Source organism: Colias philodice, chromosome 14 (genome assembly GCF_061535455.1).
Source record: "Colias philodice isolate Cphi_HAF_F1 chromosome 14, ilColPhil1 Martin Lab GWU primary, whole genome shotgun sequence".
NCBI classification, from domain to species: Eukaryota; Metazoa; Arthropoda; class Insecta; order Lepidoptera; family Pieridae; genus Colias; species Colias philodice.
The window spans coordinates 12,082,154-12,100,674 of record NC_143099.1 but is presented as its reverse complement, the minus strand read 5'-3'; the positions used below and the strand labels follow the sequence as shown (position 1 = coordinate 12,100,674).

The window sequence follows — 18,521 nt, the reverse complement described above, 5'->3', positions numbered from 1 at the left end:
AAATTAGTGCTGGGATATTCCATACACCTTCCCGCACAAAGATAATAAATTATCTTAACTCCTCATAACGTATTTCGGGAGAAATATCTAAGTAGGTCACGGGTGCAATCAACAAAACAGTAAACACGTGGTGGTGAATTAATGTTTTCTTTTTAACCTAATTTATATTTTGTATTTGTATATTAGTATTTTGTAAAAATAGACCAGCTACATCATTTTTGGTGTAGCTGTTAGACTAAGGCATTATATACTGAGTGCTTAGGGACCATATTATATCACACAACACAATAATATTATAATATTATTATCTTTTATTCATAGGTATTATTTGTCCATATATGTATTCATTTTAATCTTATCTATATATTAATTCTATCTTAAATCATAAACAGGCGACTCCCCTATTGGGAGACCTGATAGTCTTAAGTAATAATAATAATTATTAATTATTGACTTGAGTGGTTAGTACTGACTAGCTAGCTTTAGTAAGCTAGTGCTAGCTTAGTAGGTCGAACCGTACGATAATAATATCGTATAACTTATAGATTGACTTTTAAACTGAACTATAGACTATAATACTTATTAGGTATTACTAATATCATATTATTAGTATTTGCTGCTCATTTCCATTTTTATTTTATTTTATTGTAATCACTGACAGGTGCCTCCCCTATTGGGAGACTGATTAAGTATAAGTATTGACTCATTTATTGACTTGACTTTTTTTTTTTTTTTTTTTTTTTTTTTTTTTTTTTTTTTTGTTATTGTTGACCAATTGTAATTATTACGGACGTATTAATATTAATATTTTATTAATATTTTAAATAGTGCTAAGTTGACAATTTTTAACTATCAGTGACCTATTAATATTTTATATTTTTATTTTATATTATATTTTTATATTATTATTTTATATCTTATTTATATCTGTGATATTTATTTTAATTGTAATTATTGACAGGTATCTCCCCTATTGGGAGACCTAATAGTGTTAAGTTGACCATTCTTAACTATCAGTGACCTATTAATATTTTATATTATATTTTTATATTAATAGTTTATACCTTATATTTATATCTGTGATATTAATTTTTAATTGTAATTATTGACAGGTATCTCCCCTATTGGGAGACCTAATAGTGTTAAGAATAATTATTATTATTGACAGGGGTTTTTTTTTTTTTTTTTTTTTTTTTTTTTTTTTTTTTTTTTTTTTTTTTTTTTTTTCTCCCCTAAGTCATCATGATCCACACTCCCCAGAGGCGTGCCAGTGACACGTTCACTATCTCCGAACCAGTGAAGAAGCCTGCAACACCTAAAAGTCGGACTGCAGAAGGGAAAGCCCTTCTGCTGAAAGGGAAAGCCCACCTGCGGGAGTCCCGAAATTTAAAGACTGATATAAAAGACGGGGTAATTACGGCGCTAGAAAGGATGTATGAAATAATAAAAGAGATTGAATTTGAACTCACCAATGCCAGGGCTGGTAGTGGAGGGCGTAGTGGGGACCCTATACATCCCCCCCCGCCATCCGATGCTGGTCCCAGCGTAGTTGACGACGCATTGGTGAGAAATCTGGACCTAAGTGAAGGAATGAAAGAAAGTATGAAAGAGATGATGACAAGAATGGAAGATATGAGAGTAAGCATGCGGGAGAATGAAAATAAAATGGACAAATTGAGCTCGCTTTTGGAGGGCAACATGACTGTCGCCAAAACGGCGAGTTATGCGGGCGTTGTCTCGAAGGGAGTCATAGAGAAACTCCCCGAAGCAAGAGCCCTGCATTCGGTCATGGTGTCATCCAAAGACGAACAAGAGACGGGTGATGAGGTGTTAGAAATGATCAGAAAGACTGTGGATGCAAAGGACGGATGGGTGAAAGTAGAGAGGGTAAGAAAGGTGAAGAACAGGAAGGTGGTCGTCGGCTGTGCGAATGAGGAAGAAAGAATCAAGGTGAAGGAAAGGCTGAGAAAGAATGAGGGATTAGTAGTGGAAGATGTAAAAAATAAGAGCCCTCTACTAGTCTTCAGGGATGTAATGAAATGCGAAGTTGACGATTTCGTCACAGCATTCAGTAATCAAAATGCAAGCATCCTTGAGGGCCTGAAGGGGGAAGAGAGAAAGGTAGAAGTAGCGTACGTGATGAAAGCAAGGAACCACCTCCAGAACCACGTAGTGGCCAGGGTGAGTCCACAGGTATGGAAGAGATGCACGAGTGAAGGATACGCCCATATAGGGCTAAGTAGAGTGAAAGTGATGGATCAAAGTCCGTTAGTGCAGTGCTCGCGCTGTCTTGGGTACGGGCATACGAGACGAATGTGTAGGGAGGAGAAGGAACGATGCAGCCACTGCGCCGGTCCTCACATGAAGACCGAGTGCGACAAGTGGCTGCGGGGAGAAGTGCCTCAATGCATCAACTGCATAAAGGCTAAGAAAGGCAGCGCAGAGCACAGCGCCTTTGACAGAGAGTGTACGGAAAGAAAGAGGTGGGATGCTCTGGCCAGATCGGCGGTAGCGTATTGCTAAGGTTGCCCAAGGTGAGTCCTTCCAGTACCGAATGCTGCAGGCCAATCTCCAGCGGAGCCAAATCGCCACACGGGAGCTACTGCTCGAAGCCACCAAGCGTAAGGCATGCGTAGCATTGCTGCAAGAGCCCTACGTTGGTGGGGCGAAAAGTATGAGGACATACAATGGAGTGAGGATCTTCCAGAGTGAAGGGGAAGGGGGTGGAGCAGTAAAGGCGTGTATTGTAGTACTCGACGACACACTGGATGTCGAACTACATGCACGCCTTAGCAGTAACAACATCGTTGTGGCCACTCTCAGAACCAAAGCCTGGGAGATGATTGTAGTGTCCTTCTACTTCGAGCCCGATAAACCAGTGGGGCTCTACCTGGACCATCTTAGGCGGATAGGGAGAGAGCTGGGTATCCATAGGATGGTCCTGGGAGGCGATGCGAACGCAAAAAGCCCGTGGTGGGGTGGCGAAATGGAAGACTCGCGAGGAAGAGATGTGTCTGCTGTACTGGAAGAAATGGGAATGCACATACTCAACACCGGGGACATCCCTACGTTCGATACCATTAGAGGTGGGAAAAGGTACTCTAGCTACGTGGATGTGACAGCGTGCTCCGACGATCTGCTGAACCGAGTGGACAACTGGAGGGTTGAGGAGAGTCTCACGAGCTCGGACCACAACGGCATATCCTTCGGCATCAGACAACATAAATCCACAGGCACGAACATAATACGAACTACACGCATATTTAACACACACAAGGCAAACTGGACTCAGTTTCATGAGAAACTGACCCAGCTGATGTCGGACAGACAATTAACTACACAAGACATAGACACAATACACAGCACACAACAAATAGATGACGCAATAGACAGATACACTGAAGCAATCACACAGACATGCAGAGACACAATGCCGACCAAAAAACACACACAGAAATTCACCTTGTCGTGGTGGAATGATGAGCTCGCGCAGATGAAGAAGCAGGTGGCCACGAGGAGACGCAGGATCCGAAACGCAGCACCTGATCGCAGAGACCGCGTGGTTGGATTGTACCTGGAAGAAAGAGAGATGTATGAAAAGGCAGTGAAAGAAGCGCAAGAGAAGAGTTGGAAGGAGTTTTGCCGGAAACAGGATAGGGAGGGGGTCTGGGAGGGCATCTACAGGGTGCTTAATAGAGCCACAGGGAGAGAGGAGGATCTGCCCCTTTCGAGGGGCGGTGAGACCCTCGATGCCCGGAGCTCGGCAGAACTGTTGGCGGAGACCTTCTACCCCGAGGACCAGGAAAGTGGTGAAAGTGAGGGACATCGTCGGGTGCGCGGGTGTGCGGAGTCCTTGGACACCGAACCACCGGCGGGCCCGGATGACCCTCCTTTCATCATGGAGGAGTTGAAGAGAGCCGTAAGGTCCTTCAACCCCAAGAAGGCCCCCGGGGCGGATGGCCTCACGGCCGACATCTGTCAGCACGCTGTGGATTGTAACCCGGGATGGTTCCTTGCCTTGCTCAACAGATGCCTCTCTGCCGCCTACTTCCCCGCACAGTGGAAGTGGGCGACCGTGGTTATACTGCGAAAGCCGGGCAGGGAATCATATCGGGTACCGAAAGCCTATCGACCGATCGGCCTCTTACCTGTTCTCGGCAAAATCTTCGAAAAGATGCTGGTCGGCCGACTCAGGTTTTACCTGTTGCCCAAAATAAGCCCCCACCAGTATGGCTTTATGCCACAGAGGAGCACCGAGGACGCCCTCTATAGACTAGTGAACCACATCAGAAATATGAGGGAGGAGAAGAAGATTTCTGTTGTGGTATCGCTGGACATAGAGGGAGCCTTCGACAGCGCCTGGTGGCCAGCCATAAAGGTGCGGCTGGCTGAAGTTGGGTGCCCGGGGAACGTGAGGCGGGTGATCAGCAGCTACCTGAGTGAAAGGGGGGTGAAAGTTAGATATGCGGGCGTGGAAGTAAGTAGGGGGACCAGCAAGGGGTGCGTGCAGGGATCCATAGGTGGACCAATCCTGTGGAACCTCTTGCTGGACCCTCTGCTATGGATGTTAGAGGAGATGGGAGTATTCTGTCAAGCGTTCGCCGACGACATTGTGCTGGTCTTTGAGGGTGATACGGCCCTTGAAATAGAAGGAAAAGCGAACCGTGTCCTAAACGTAATACACGAATGGGGAAAAGATAACAAATTAAATTTTGCACCACACAAAACTTGTGCCCTCCTTTCGACGAGGAGGTTAAAATATGACGTGCCACGGCTCGCTATGGGGAGTGTGGAAATTAAATATTTTTCACATATTAAAATACTGGGCCTTACAATTGACAGCGGCCTTACTTTCAACGCCCACGTCGGGACGGTATGCCAAAAGGCAATCGCCCGGTATAAACTCTTGGCTAGGGCAGCCAGAGTTGGTTGGGGACTTAGCCCAGATATTATTAGGACTATTTATGTAGCTGTTATCGAACCGACTATTATGTATGCATCGGCAGCGTGGGCACCCACCGTGGAAAAGATGGGGGTCCAAAAAAGGCTGAACACCGTGCAACGGGGTTTTGCCCAAAAAATCTGCAGAGCATATCGGACCGTCTCCCTGAACTCAGCTATGCTGTTGGCCGGGATACTCCCCCTTGACCTCAGAATACTCGAAGTCTCGAGATTATATGGGATCAAGAAGGGGGTGTCGCACCCAGCGTTGGGAGACAGGGAGGTGGAAAGAATGGCTCCGGCGATTGAGGACCCACATCCGGCAGAGCAGGAAGGGCTGGGGTTCGGGCTGGTGGACGAGGACTCGTATTCCGACGTGGCTAATAGCCACGTACATAGGATCTACACGGACGGCAGCAAGATTGAGGGTCGAGTCGGAGCCGCCCTTTCCGTATGGGAGGGGGAGGCCGAGACGAAGGCCGTCAAGCTTGCTTTGCCGCCGTATTGCACCGTCTACCAGGCCGAACTCCTAGCGCTCCAAAGAGCAGTAATTAGAGCCTGCAAGAGTGGAGTGTCGAAGGTCGGCATCTTCAGCGACTCCAGATCGGCCCTCCAGGCAGTCACACTCGGTTCCCCCCACCCCCTTGCTGTGCAAACAAGGGCGGCCCTCCGAAAAGCTGCTTCGCAGAGGCGGGAGGTCGCTCTGTTTTGGATCAAGGCGCACGCAGGGCTAAGGGGGAACGAAAGAGTGGACCAGTTAGCCAAGGAGGCCGCTCTGGGGTCGAAGAAGAAACCCGACTACGATCTGTGTCCTGTTTCATTCGTCAAGCGTATCCTGAGACAGGATACGATCGGGGAATGGGACAGGAGATATGATGTGGGGGAGACGGCTGGAGGCACGAAGCTCTTTTTCCCAAGCGCTGCTGCTGCATACAAAATAGTACGGAAAATAGACATCACACACCACACCACACAAGTACTGACTGGACACGGTGGATTCGCCTTCTACTTGAACAGATTCAAGCTGAAGGAGAATCCATCGTGCCTGTGTCAGCCCGGAGTCGACGAGACGGTTTCTCACCTGTTGCTCGAGTGTCCGATTTTTGCAAGAGATAGATATGTTATTGAGCAAAAATTGGGCATCGCGATGACGGGTGAGAATCTGCCCGCGGCCCTGGGGGACAAAATGAGGAATGAATTCCTGGAATATTGTAAGTACATTGTTGGGGTGGTAAACAAAAGAAACTGTGACAAGCTGTGATGTTAGGGTTAAGTTTTATTGTTGTGCCGTGTTAATTTGTATATTTATTTGTATTGGTTTTATTTTTATTGTAATGTTTAAATTGTTAATTTTAAAGTGACTTTTAATTATTGTATTTATTATTATTTTGAAAATTTTATTGTATATTGTAAATTCGTATTTTAAAATTTTATTGTATTTTAATATTATGTGCCCATATTGTAAATAAAGAAAATTGTGTTTATTATTGATTAAAGAAAATAAATGTCTCTAGACTATACTCTAGAGAAAAGCAGACAACACCCTGCGATGGCGGGTGCTTTTAAAAAAAAAAAAAAAAAAAAAAAAAAAAAAAAAAAAAAAAAAAAAAACCTAACCTAACCTAACCTAACCTAACCTAACCTAACCTAACCTAACCTAACCTAACCTAACCTAACCTAACCTAACCTAACCTAACCTAACCTAACCTAACCTAACCTAACCTAACCTAACCTAACCTAACCTAACCTAACCTAACCTAACCTAACCTAACCTAACCTAACCTAACCTAACCTAACCTAACCTAACCTAACCTAACCTAACCTAACCTAACCTAACCTAACCTAACCTAACCTAACCTAACCTAACCTAACCTAACCTTTTTTTTTTTTTTTTTTTTTTTTTTATAGTGGAGAATGCATTTAGGCATACCCAGAGCGCTCGGGGAAAGGGCCCTGGGTTATGTCGGACTCACACCGCAGAATGCGGCGACTACCGACTAAACTCCACTGTGTTCCGTCGCTCCGCTATATTGGCAGGGTCGCGGGTATTTGGTGTAACCGCTTCCGTAACCCCGTCAGCGGCAGCCTATTTTTTATATAGGCCCATCGCGATTAAGACCTGGCTAGTGTCCGCCAGTTCCTCCTTCCTGGGGGGCGGCGTGAACGGAACACGTCTCACGCCGCCTCACCGCACCGGACGATGGATTATGTCCCCGTTCCACCGTCCGGCACCCAACATTAGGGAAGCAAGTCGCGACCGTGTACAGCGGTCGCGACTCGGCGACTGCGCCCAATAAGACGTCGCCGCCGAATAGGATCCGCGTTGGGATCTCCCTCGCGGACCCGCTCTGCTTCCTCCTTCTGCGACATCACATCTTCACAGAATGTGATAGCCGCGCGCCACGATCTGTCGCTGCCAACCATTGCGCGAGCTATGGAAGGCAGGGAGAGATCAGGGCCGACGACTGCGACTAGGTGAGCACGGGGCTCGGACCACGCGGGGCACACGGCGAGAGTGTGGTCTGCCGTGTCCTCCGGACTGTCACACCAATGGCAAGCCATTTGCGGCTCCCGCCTGGCGACTTTGCACAAGTACCACCCGAAACAGCCGTGTCCGGACAGCACCTGTGTCAGGCGGAAGGTAATTGCCCCATGCCGCCTGTCGCACCACTCGCGTAGGACCGGTCGGATAGCTTCGACCGTCCTCGCTCCTGCGCTGGGCCTCTCGAGCCGGCGTTCCCACTCCCTGAACCGCCGCTCGAGAGCATCAGCCCTCCATTGTTGGACTTGCTCCAGATATGGATTAATTCCATGCGATCTGGACGCGGTGACGCGGCGATAAACGTCCGCCAGCATCTCGGCATCCAGGTCCCACGGGGGCGTCCCAGCCATGACACACGCGGCCTCGAAGGACACTGTGCGATATGCCCTCACGACTCTGAGCGCCATGACCCGCTGCGGTCTACGCAAGTATGGTCTGGTACGGACGCTCAAAGAGTCGGCCCAAATGGGCGCACCATAGAGGGCCATGGAGCGAATGACGCCGGTGTATAGACGACGACACGCACCCCCAGCCCCTCTTAGATTCGGGAGCAGACTTCCAAGTGCCCCGGCCACCCCAATTAGACGGGGGGCGAGGCGACGAAAGTGCTCCACAAATGTCCACCGGCTGTCCAGCACGATGCCCAGGTAGCGCAAAGTGGAACCGACGCCGATGGACGTGCCACCCACCTGGATAGCTGAACCAGCAGCCTGCGCCCTTCGACGGCCGCGAAACAAAATTGCCTCTGACTTGTTCAGAGCGACCTCTAAGCCAAGTCGTCTGATTCGGCGCACAACATCCGCCACACCAGCGGTCGCAATGAGGGCTGCCTCCCTGTACGAGGCCCCGCGTGCAGTTACCAGGGTGTCATCCGCGTAGCAAAGCACGCTGACACCCGGTAGATAAGTGGCACGCAGGACCCAGTCGTAGCCGATGTTCCACAGAAGGGGCCCAAGAACCGAGCCCTGTGGAACACCGCACGTCACTTCCTTTTCTTGCCACCCACGACGCGCGGGGTACGCCACAGCCCTCTCCGATAAGTAGGACTGCAACAAGCGCACCATATACCCGGGCACGTTGTGGTAGCGGAGCGCTTCGATCACGCAACTCCACGGCAGAGTGTTGAATGCGTTGGCGATGTCAAGGGACACCGCCAAAAGCACTCCGCCTTCATTATCTGCATGATCAGCGAGGTTCCGCAATTCAGCAATCGCATCGATAGTGGACCTTCCCCGGCGAAATCCAAATTGGTTCTCGCTTAGGTCCGGCCCCACTCCCTCCAGATGGTCGATGAGGCGAGCTGCGAAGACGCGCTCAAAGAGCTTGCTCACCTCATCGAGCAGCACGATCGGCCTATAAGCCGAGGGCGAGTCGCGCGGGCGTCCCTCCTTCTGCAACAGGACCAAGTTCCCGGTCTTCCACCTACGGGGAAATTGGCCCTGTTGGAGGCATTTTGTGAACAGCTGTTCCACCCTGGGTCCAAGAGATTCTAGCGCCAGCACCCAGGCCCGCCCGGGAACACCGTCAGGGCCGGGGGCGGCATTCTTCGCCTTAAGGCGCTCTACTGCCACAGCGAGCTCGTTGCGAGTGACTGGAGGGACATTTTCGTTGTTGAGCTCCTCCTGCGCAGTCATCGTGGGTGCCATCGGTGGGGGAGAATGTCTTCCCCGACTTGGAAACAAGGACGTCACCACTTGCTCCAGAAATCGTGGCTCGAGACTTTGAGACAAGGGCGGGGCCCAAGGGCGAAGCTTTTGCCTCACCCTCTTATACGGCCGGCCCCAAGGTTCGCGGTTCAAACTCTCGAGCATCTCTTCCCATGCACGGGTCTTAGCGCTGCTGATGGCGTGCTGCAGAGACACAATGCAGTCCCTATAGACGGCGTATAACCGCGCTTCCTCCTCTTCGTCACGCCGCCTACGGCGCCTGTGCCTGGTGTATGCCCGCCTCGCAGCCACGCATGAAGCACGCAGCTGGGCAACATCGGCGGACCACCAGTACATTTGGCGCCTACGTGGAACCGACCGCACCCTCCGCATGCTCGCGTCGCACACCTGAGACATGGCTTCGGCAAGCCAAGTGGCCTCCTCCTCTACGTTTTCGCTGCCATTCTGCTGCGACGGGATCCAAGCCTGCACTAAGGCAGCCTCAATGAGGAGCTCCCTATCGAGGCTACCAAGTGCCCAGCGCGGACGACAATCGCCAGGGGGGAATTGACTGGGAGCCGTCGAGGGCGTGGAGACGCTAAACCGGATGTAACGGTGATCCGAGAGCGTCTCCACGTCCAAAAGAACCCTCCAGTCTTGTATACGACGAGCGAGAGGGGGGCTCGCAAACGTGACATCTACAATGGATCCACCCCTCTGCCGAACACACGTTAATTCTGCTCCACGGTTAACAACCGTCAGTCCCGACGCAACTGCCCAGTCAGCGAGTGTCGAGCCACGTATATCACTTGCCACGCAGCCCCAAGACACTGACTTGGCGTTCAGGTCCCCGGCCAGAAGCACAGATTGAGGTTGTGCGAAGTCTAGCAGATCCCTCAGCTCAACCAAGAACTGCTCGAAATCGGCGAGGCAGCGGTTCGGCGAGAAGTACGCCCCCACAACGGTGAAGCCATTGACAACCGCCGAGACGCATCCCCGTCGCCTTATGATTTGCTCAAGCTGTGTGTCGCCTTGAGCAACCAGCGCCACCAAGCCGTCCAGATCGCCCACCCAGTTATCCCGGGGGGGCAGATTGTATGGCTCAGACACTACCGCCACGTCAATCTCCCACTCTGCCAGACTCTGATGTAAAAGGTCCTGGGCCCTGGCACAGTGGTTGATGTTGGCCTGTAGGAAACGCAGTGGGGCCATTACTGCGTTTCCATGGCTGCCTCCGTTTGCGGTACCTCATCAGGCACCGGAGCAGAGCGTGATGGCGTTGGAGCGCCATCTTGCTTCCGCATTCCACCTCTTTTAGGCTTCGGGGCCTTACAGGCTGCGCTTCCAAGCCGATGCTCTGCCGGTAGCTTTGCCTCCGTGCATAGGGCGCAGCGAGCGGAGGCGGCATCGCATCCACCAGCTTTATGGCCTGTTTCACTGCAGCGGAAGCAAGTGGCACTCCTGTCCGTCGGCGAGGAGCACGTGGCGCTGACATGGCCCACCTCCAGGCAGCGGTAACAGCGCAGGGGCTTCTGCTCGGTGAGAGAGACTTTCGCCGAAGCCCACCCAACCATTACGCGCCCCGCCTGCGCCAGCTTCTTCGCCGCAGTCACCGGGCAACTAACCCAGGCTGATACAGCACCTCGGGGGCCCGTGCGCAGGCCACCACACTTCACATGCTCCGCGGTACACTCCCCTGCGCGCGATACCGCAGCCGCAATGTCCTCGACTGTGGCCGAGTCATCCAGGCCAGTGATTCGCAAGTCTGCGCACTTGACCGGCCTGGACACCTTAACGTTATCCTCACCGAGGACCTCCCGCAATTTGGCGGCAAGGGAGTCCGCTTCCTTGGTGCTGGAAGCACCGGGGATCTCTAGTATCCTGGCACCAGTGACAGCGCGCTTAAAACGCATTGCACTGATGCCAATTTCGGCGAGGTCTATTCCACGCCGCGCCTCCGTCAAAACACCGGCGTAGGTTACGCCACGCTCCTTCGCACTCGGCTGCAGGGTAAGGACGACAGCCGAGGAATTCGGAGCGTGGAGCTTTCGCGACTTCTTCTTGCGGGACTTAGCCGCAGGCTTCTTCCCTTTCCCCTTATTTTCTTTTCCTCGCTTTCCGACCACAGTCCACTCTCCGTCCTTTGACGGCTGCTGCGGGGGGCCGGATGACGTGGCCAGCGTATCTTTTCTGGGGGGCTTTGAACCCGCCGGATCAGGCTGCACGGGGACCCTTTCCTTCCCCTTCGCTAATTTCTTTTTCCTCTTCTTCGAGGTTGCCTCGATCTCCAAAGCTGGGACCGCCGTCTGCTTCGCGGTTTTCTTAATTGCGGGCCCAGACACCGATCTACCCGGTTGCGATGAAGCCGCAACACCTGCATATGTCCTCGCCTTTGATGGAGGGGGCGGTGCGAGGTCATCGGCCATCGCTTGTTCAGCCGCCTTTGCCGCTTTCCTGCTATCTGCCGCCAGCGGAGGTCTTATGCGCTTTTCCGGCAGCAGACGCTCCTCTAGAGCCTCAAATCTCGCGTTAATCATTGCTCCGACCTGGCGCAAGATATCCGAATCTTGGGGCTGAGCAGGCAGCGACGAGCCCTGAGAGGCCTTCACCTCTTGGAGTTCCCTTTTCAGGGAGTCGAGCTCCGCCTGTAGGCGGGAATTGGCTGCCTGCAGCAATCTCGTCTCCTCAGAGACAGTGTGTTTCTCTAATAGAGCCACCGACTGCTCAATGTCATCGTGGGCCAATTTCAAGGCCTTTTTGAAAGTGCCCTTGAGATTTGATGACTTGGTCATCACCTTCACGATTGCAGCCAGGTCATCGGCAATGCGGCGACTGAGAGCCTCGGACGTGTTTGTCTTTGCTGGAATGGGAGGGAGAGGAGCGCTAGCTTGCGCCACTTCAATGCGCTCGGCGCACTCAGCAACCTCCTTCTCGGCCTGCGCCTCCAACTCCCTCTTACGCAACCTCGTCATATCGAATGTGGCCTCGCGCCGAGTGGCGCTTGAACCCGATGGGCGGCCCTTCCCTCTTTTTGAGGTGGTCTTAATAAATGGGGATGTAAAAACCCCTGTGCCATCTTCTGTGTCGGAACCAGAACAACTGGTGTCCAGCGTCCGCTTCCGCCACAGCCTGTCTTTTCCGTCCATTTCAATAATGCTGTTGACAGAACTGGAGCTCGAAAGCAGCACAGCCCTGCCCCGCCTTGTTTTGACACGTGCCGGAGACATACTCCCGTCAGTATCTTCGATATCATAAAAGTTTTCGGTGTCCATGATTGTATTTTTGCTAAAGTCGTCGTTGATCGGTTCGGAGTTAAAGGACATTTTTGTTCCCACGAGTATGGGGGATATAAAACGTCCATCCGGGCGGTGCCCCCTGCACCCGGATAACCCTTTTACACCATGGAGGTCGGGCGGTATCCATGGGTGTACACAGCTAAAAGCTCACGCTCTCCCGAGCCAAACTGTCCAAGAAGGACAGGAAATCCACGCCGCTGGACTACAACGCGGATTTGAGGGTTTTTGATGAGGTGTCCTTCCTCTCAGGCCAGCCGATTAAGGCAAGCCTCCTGGTCCGTCGTAGCTGCTAGACGTGACAACAACACTACGACGGATAACAGGTTGCCCGACGGGAGGCCGAAGCCTCTAACCAGGCGACGGAAAAGCCTGCCGCCCAGCCCGCCGCGCCGCGATTGATACAACCGCCATCCATCGCTGCAAAGCAGCCCGTCATCCAGTAGGACTAAATCGTCCGCAACCACTGGTCGCCATACCTCGCCGCAAAAGCAGCACTATTCGAAAACAAACCCAGCAATTTCTCTGCAAAGCAGAGATTGCAACGAGGACGTGGTAGCCCTCGAGTTCCTCCACGCTGATTTTGGTCCGCGCCGGCAAGACCACCGGTACCCCCCATATCTGGGAGGCCTCCCCCTATCCGCCACCTGAGGACGCGCCCGATGGGAGACCAGAAACTCCACACGGGAACCTAACCTAACCTAACCTAACCTAACCTAACCTAACCTAACCTAACCTAACCTAACCTAACCTAACCTAACCTAACCTAACCTAACCTAACCTAACCTAACCTAACCTAACCTAACCTAACCTAACCTAACCTAACCTAACCTAACCTAACCTAACCTAACCTAACCTAACCTAACCTAACCTAACCTAACCTAACCTAACCTAACCTAACCTAACCTAACCTAACCTTTTTTTTTTTTTTTTTTTTTTTTTTTTTTTTATAGTGGAGAATGCATTTAGGCATACCCAGAGCGCTCGGGGAAAGGGCCCTGGGTTATGTCGGACTCACACCGCAGAATGCGGCGACTACCGACTAAACTCCACTGTGTTCCGTCTCTCCGCTATATTGGCAGGGTCGCGGGTATTTGGTGTAACCGCTTCCGTAACCCCGTCAGCGGCAGCCTATTTTTTATATAGGCCCATCGCGATTAAGACCTGGCTAGTGTTCGCCAGTTCCTCCTTCCTGGGGGGCGGCGTGAACGGAACACGTCTCACGCCGCCTCACCGCACCGGACGATGGATTATGTCCCCGTTCCACCGTCCGGCACCCAACATTAGGGAAGCAAGTCGCGACCGTGTACAGCGGTCGCGACTCGGCGACTGCGCCCAATAAGACGTCGCCGCCGAATAGGATCCGCGTTGGGATCTCCCTCGCGGACCCGCTCTGCTTCCTCCTTCTGCGACATCACATCTTCACAGAATGTGATAGCCGCGCGCCACGATCTGTCGCTGCCAACCATTGCGCGAGCTATGGAAGGCAGGGAGAGATCAGGGCCGACGACTGCGACTAGGTGAGCACGGGGCTCGGACCACGCGGGGCACACGGCGAGAGTGTGGTCTGCCGTGTCCTCCGGACTGTCACACCAATGGCAAGCCATTTGCGGCTCCCGCCTGGCGACTTTGTACAAGTACCACCCGAAACAGCCGTGTCCGGACAGCACCTGTGTCAGGCGGAAGGTAATTGCCCCATGCCGCCTGTCGCACCACTCGCGTAGGACCGGTCGGATAGCTTCGACCGTCCTCGCTCCTGCGCTGGGCCTCTCGAGCCGGCGTTCCCACTCCCTGAACCGCCGCTCGAGAGCATCAGCCCTCCATTGCTGGACTTGCTCCAGATATGGATTAATTCCATGCGATCTGGACGCGGTGACGCGGCGATAAACGTCCGCCAGCATCTCGGCATCCAGGTCCCACGGGGGCGAACCTAACCTAACCTAACCTAACCTAACCTAACCTAACCTAACCTAACCTAACCTAACCTAACCTAACCTAACCTAACCTAACCTAACCTAACCTAACCTAACCTAACCTAACCTAACCTAACCTAACCTAACCTAACCTAACCTAACCTAACCTAACCTAACCTAACCTAACCTAACCTAACCTAACCTAACCTAACCTAACCTAACCTAACCTAACCTAACCTAACCTAACCTAACCTAACCTAACCTAACCTAACCTAACCTAACCTAACCTTTTTTTTTTTTTTTTTTTTTTTTTTATAGTGGAGAATGCATTTAGGCATACCCAGAGCGCTCGGGGAAAGGGCCCTGGGTTATGTCGGACTCACACCGCAGAATGCGGCGACTACCGACTAAACTCCACTGTGTTCCGTCGCTCCGCTATATTGGCAGGGTCGCGGGTATTTGGTGTAACCGCTTCCGTAACCCCGTCAGCGGCAGCCTATTTTTTATATAGGCCCATCGCGATTAAGACCTGGCTAGTGTCCGCCAGTTCCTCCTTCCTGGGGGGCGGCGTGAACGGAACACGTCTCACGCCGCCTCACCGCACCGGACGATGGATTATGTCCCCGTTCCACCGTCCGGCACCCAACATTAGGGAAGCAAGTCGCGACCGTGTACAGCGGTCGCGACTCGGCGACTGCGCCCAATAAGACGTCGCCGCCGAATAGGATCCGCGTTGGGATCTCCCTCGCGGACCCGCTCTGCTTCCTCCTTCTGCGACATCACATCTTCACAGAATGTGATAGCCGCGCGCCACGATCTGTCGCTGCCAACCATTGCGCGAGCTATGGAAGGCAGGGAGAGATCAGGGCCGACGACTGCGACTAGGTGAGCACGGGGCTCGGACCACGCGGGGCACACGGCGAGAGTGTGGTCTGCCGTGTCCTCCGGACTGTCACACCAATGGCAAGCCATTTGCGGCTCCCGCCTGGCGACTTTGCACAAGTACCACCCGAAACAGCCGTGTCCGGACAGCACCTGTGTCAGGCGGAAGGTAATTGCCCCATGCCGCCTGTCGCACCACTCGCGTAGGACCGGTCGGATAGCTTCGACCGTCCTCGCTCCTGCGCTGGGCCTCTCGAGCCGGCGTTCCCACTCCCTGAACCGCCGCTCGAGAGCATCAGCCCTCCATTGTTGGACTTGCTCCAGATATGGATTAATTCCATGCGATCTGGACGCGGTGACGCGGCGATAAACGTCCGCCAGCATCTCGGCATCCAGGTCCCACGGGGGCGTCCCAGCCATGACACACGCGGCCTCGAAGGACACTGTGCGATATGCCCTCACGACTCTGAGCGCCATGACCCGCTGCGGTCTACGCAAGTATGGTCTGGTACGGACGCTCAAAGAGTCGGCCCAAATGGGCGCACCATAGAGGGCCATGGAGCGAATGACGCCGGTGTATAGACGACGACACGCACCCCCAGCCCCTCTTAGATTCGGGAGCAGACTTCCAAGTGCCCCGGCCACCCCAATTAGACGGGGGGCGAGGCGACGAAAGTGCTCCACAAATGTCCACCGGCTGTCCAGCACGATGCCCAGGTAGCGCAAAGTGGAACCGACGCCGATGGACGTGCCACCCACCTGGATAGCTGAACCAGCAGCCTGCGCCCTTCGACGGCCGCGAAACAAAATTGCCTCTGACTTGTTCAGAGCGACCTCTAAGCCAAGTCGTCTGATTCGGCGCACAACATCCGCCACACCAGCGGTCGCAATGAGGGCTGCCTCCCTGTACGAGGCCCCGCGTGCAGTTACCAGGGTGTCATCCGCGTAGCAAAGCACGCTGACACCCGGTAGATAAGTGGCACGCAGGACCCAGTCGTAGCCGATGTTCCACAGAAGGGGCCCAAGAACCGAGCCCTGTGGAACACCGCACGTCACTTCCTTTTCTTGCCACCCACGACGCGCGGGGTACGCCACAGCCCTCTCCGATAAGTAGGACTGCAACAAGCGCACCATATACCCGGGCACGTTGTGGTAGCGGAGCGCTTCGATCACGCAACTCCACGGCAGAGTGTTGAATGCGTTGGCGATGTCAAGGGACACCGCCAAAAGCACTCCGCCTTCATTATCTGCATGATCAGCGAGGTTCCGCAATTCAGCAATCGCATCGATAGTGGACCTTCCCCGGCGAAATCCAAATTGGTTCTCGCTTAGGTCCGGCCCCACTCCCTCCAGATGGTCGATGAGGCGAGCTGCGAAGACGCGCTCAAAGAGCTTGCTCACCTCATCGAGCAGCACGATCGGCCTATAAGCCGAGGGCGAGTCGCGCGGGCGTCCCTCCTTCTGCAACAGGACCAAGTTCCCGGTCTTCCACCTACGGGGAAATTGGCCCTGTTGGAGGCATTTTGTGAACAGCTGTTCCACCCTGGGTCCAAGAGATTCTAGCGCCAGCACCCAGGCCCGCCCGGGAACACCGTCAGGGCCGGGGGCGGCATTCTTCGCCTTAAGGCGCTCTACTGCCACAGCGAGCTCGTTGCGAGTGACTGGAGGGACATTTTCGTTGTTGAGCTCCTCCTGCGCAGTCATCGTGGGTGCCATCGGTGGGGGAGAATGTCTTCCCCGACTTGGAAACAAGGACGTCACCACTTGCTCCAGAAATCGTGGCTCGAGACTTTGAGACAAGGGCGGGGCCCAAGGGCGAAGCTTTTGCCTCACCCTCTTATACGGCCGGCCCCAAGGTTCGCGGTTCAAACTCTCGAGCATCTCTTCCCATGCACGGGTCTTAGCGCTGCTGATGGCGTGCTGCAGAGACACAATGCAGTCCCTATAGACGGCGTATAACCGCGCTTCCTCCTCTTCGTCACGCCGCCTACGGCGCCTGTGCCTGGTGTATGCCCGCCTCGCAGCCACGCATGAAGCACGCAGCTGGGCAACATCGGCGGACCACCAGTACATTTGGCGCCTACGTGGAACCGACCGCACCCTCCGCATGCTCGCGTCGCACACCTGAGACATGGCTTCGGCAAGCCAAGTGGCCTCCTCCTCTACGTTTTCGCTGCCATTCTGCTGCGACGGGATCCAAGCCTGCACTAAGGCAGCCTCAATGAGGAGCTCCCTATCGAGGCTACCAAGTGCCCAGCGCGGACGACAATCGCCAGGGGGGAATTGACTGGGAGCCGTCGAGGGCGTGGAGACGCTAAACCGGATGTAACGGTGATCCGAGAGCGTCTCCACGTCCAAAAGAACCCTCCAGTCTTGTATACGACGAGCGAGAGGGGGGCTCGCAAACGTGACATCTACAATGGATCCACCCCTCTGCCGAACACACGTTAATTCTGCTCCACGGTTAACAACCGTCAGTCCCGACGCAACTGCCCAGTCAGCGAGTGTCGAGCCACGTATATCACTTGCCACGCAGCCCCAAGACACTGACTTGGCGTTCAGGTCCCCGGCCAGAAGCACAGATTGAGGTTGTGCGAAGTCTAGCAGATCCCTCAGCTCAACCAAGAACTGCTCGAAATCGGCGAGGCAGCGGTTCGGCGAGAAGTACGCCCCCACAACGGTGAAGCCATTGACAACCGCCGAGACGCATCCCCGTCGCCTTATGATTTGCTCAAGCTGTGTGTCGCCTTGAGCAACCAGCGCCACCAAGCCGTCCAGATCGCCCACCCAGTTATCCCGGGGGGGCAGATTGTATGGCTCAGACACTACCGCCACGTCAATCTCCCACTCTGCCAGACTCTGATGTAAAAGGTCCTGGGCCCTGGCACAGTGGTTGATGTTGGCCTGTAGGAAACGCAGTGGGGCCATTACTGCGTTTCCATGGCTGCCTCCGTTTGCGGTACCTCATCAGGCACCGGAGCAGAGCGTGATGGCGTTGGAGCGCCATCTTGCTTCCGCATTCCACCTCTTTTAGGCTTCGGGGCCTTACAGGCTGCGCTTCCAAGCCGATGCTCTGCCGGTAGCTTTGCCTCCGTGCATAGGGCGCAGCGAGCGGAGGCGGCATCGCATCCACCAGCTTTATGGCCTGTTTCACTGCAGCGGAAGCAAGTGGCACTCCTGTCCGTCGGCGAGGAGCACGTGGCGCTGACATGGCCCACCTCCAGGCAGCGGTAACAGCGCAGGGGCTTCTGCTCGGTGAGAGAGACTTTCGCCGAAGCCCACCCAACCATTACGCGCCCCGCCT

The 18,521-nt window shown here is 53.7% G+C and overlaps 1 protein-coding gene across 1 annotated transcript; it reads left to right on the top strand.

The window, feature by feature from the left end:
* Positions 1 to 1,205: 1,205 nt before the first annotated feature.
* On the top strand, positions 1,206 to 2,702 carry LOC149483116 (uncharacterized). The gene has a single exon (XM_089703192.1). It carries the CDS (start codon positions 1,243 to 1,245, stop codon positions 2,521 to 2,523), a length of 1,281 nt encoding a protein of 426 aa, XP_089559318.1. The 5' UTR covers positions 1,206 to 1,242; the 3' UTR covers positions 2,524 to 2,702.
* Positions 2,703 to 18,521: the final 15,819 nt, after the last annotated feature.

What these genes read in the sequence shown, in the direction of transcription:
- LOC149483116 (XM_089703192.1), top strand. Translation starts at nt 1,243, where the DNA reads ATGATCCACACTCCCCAGAGGCGTGCCAGTGACACGTTCACTATCTCC.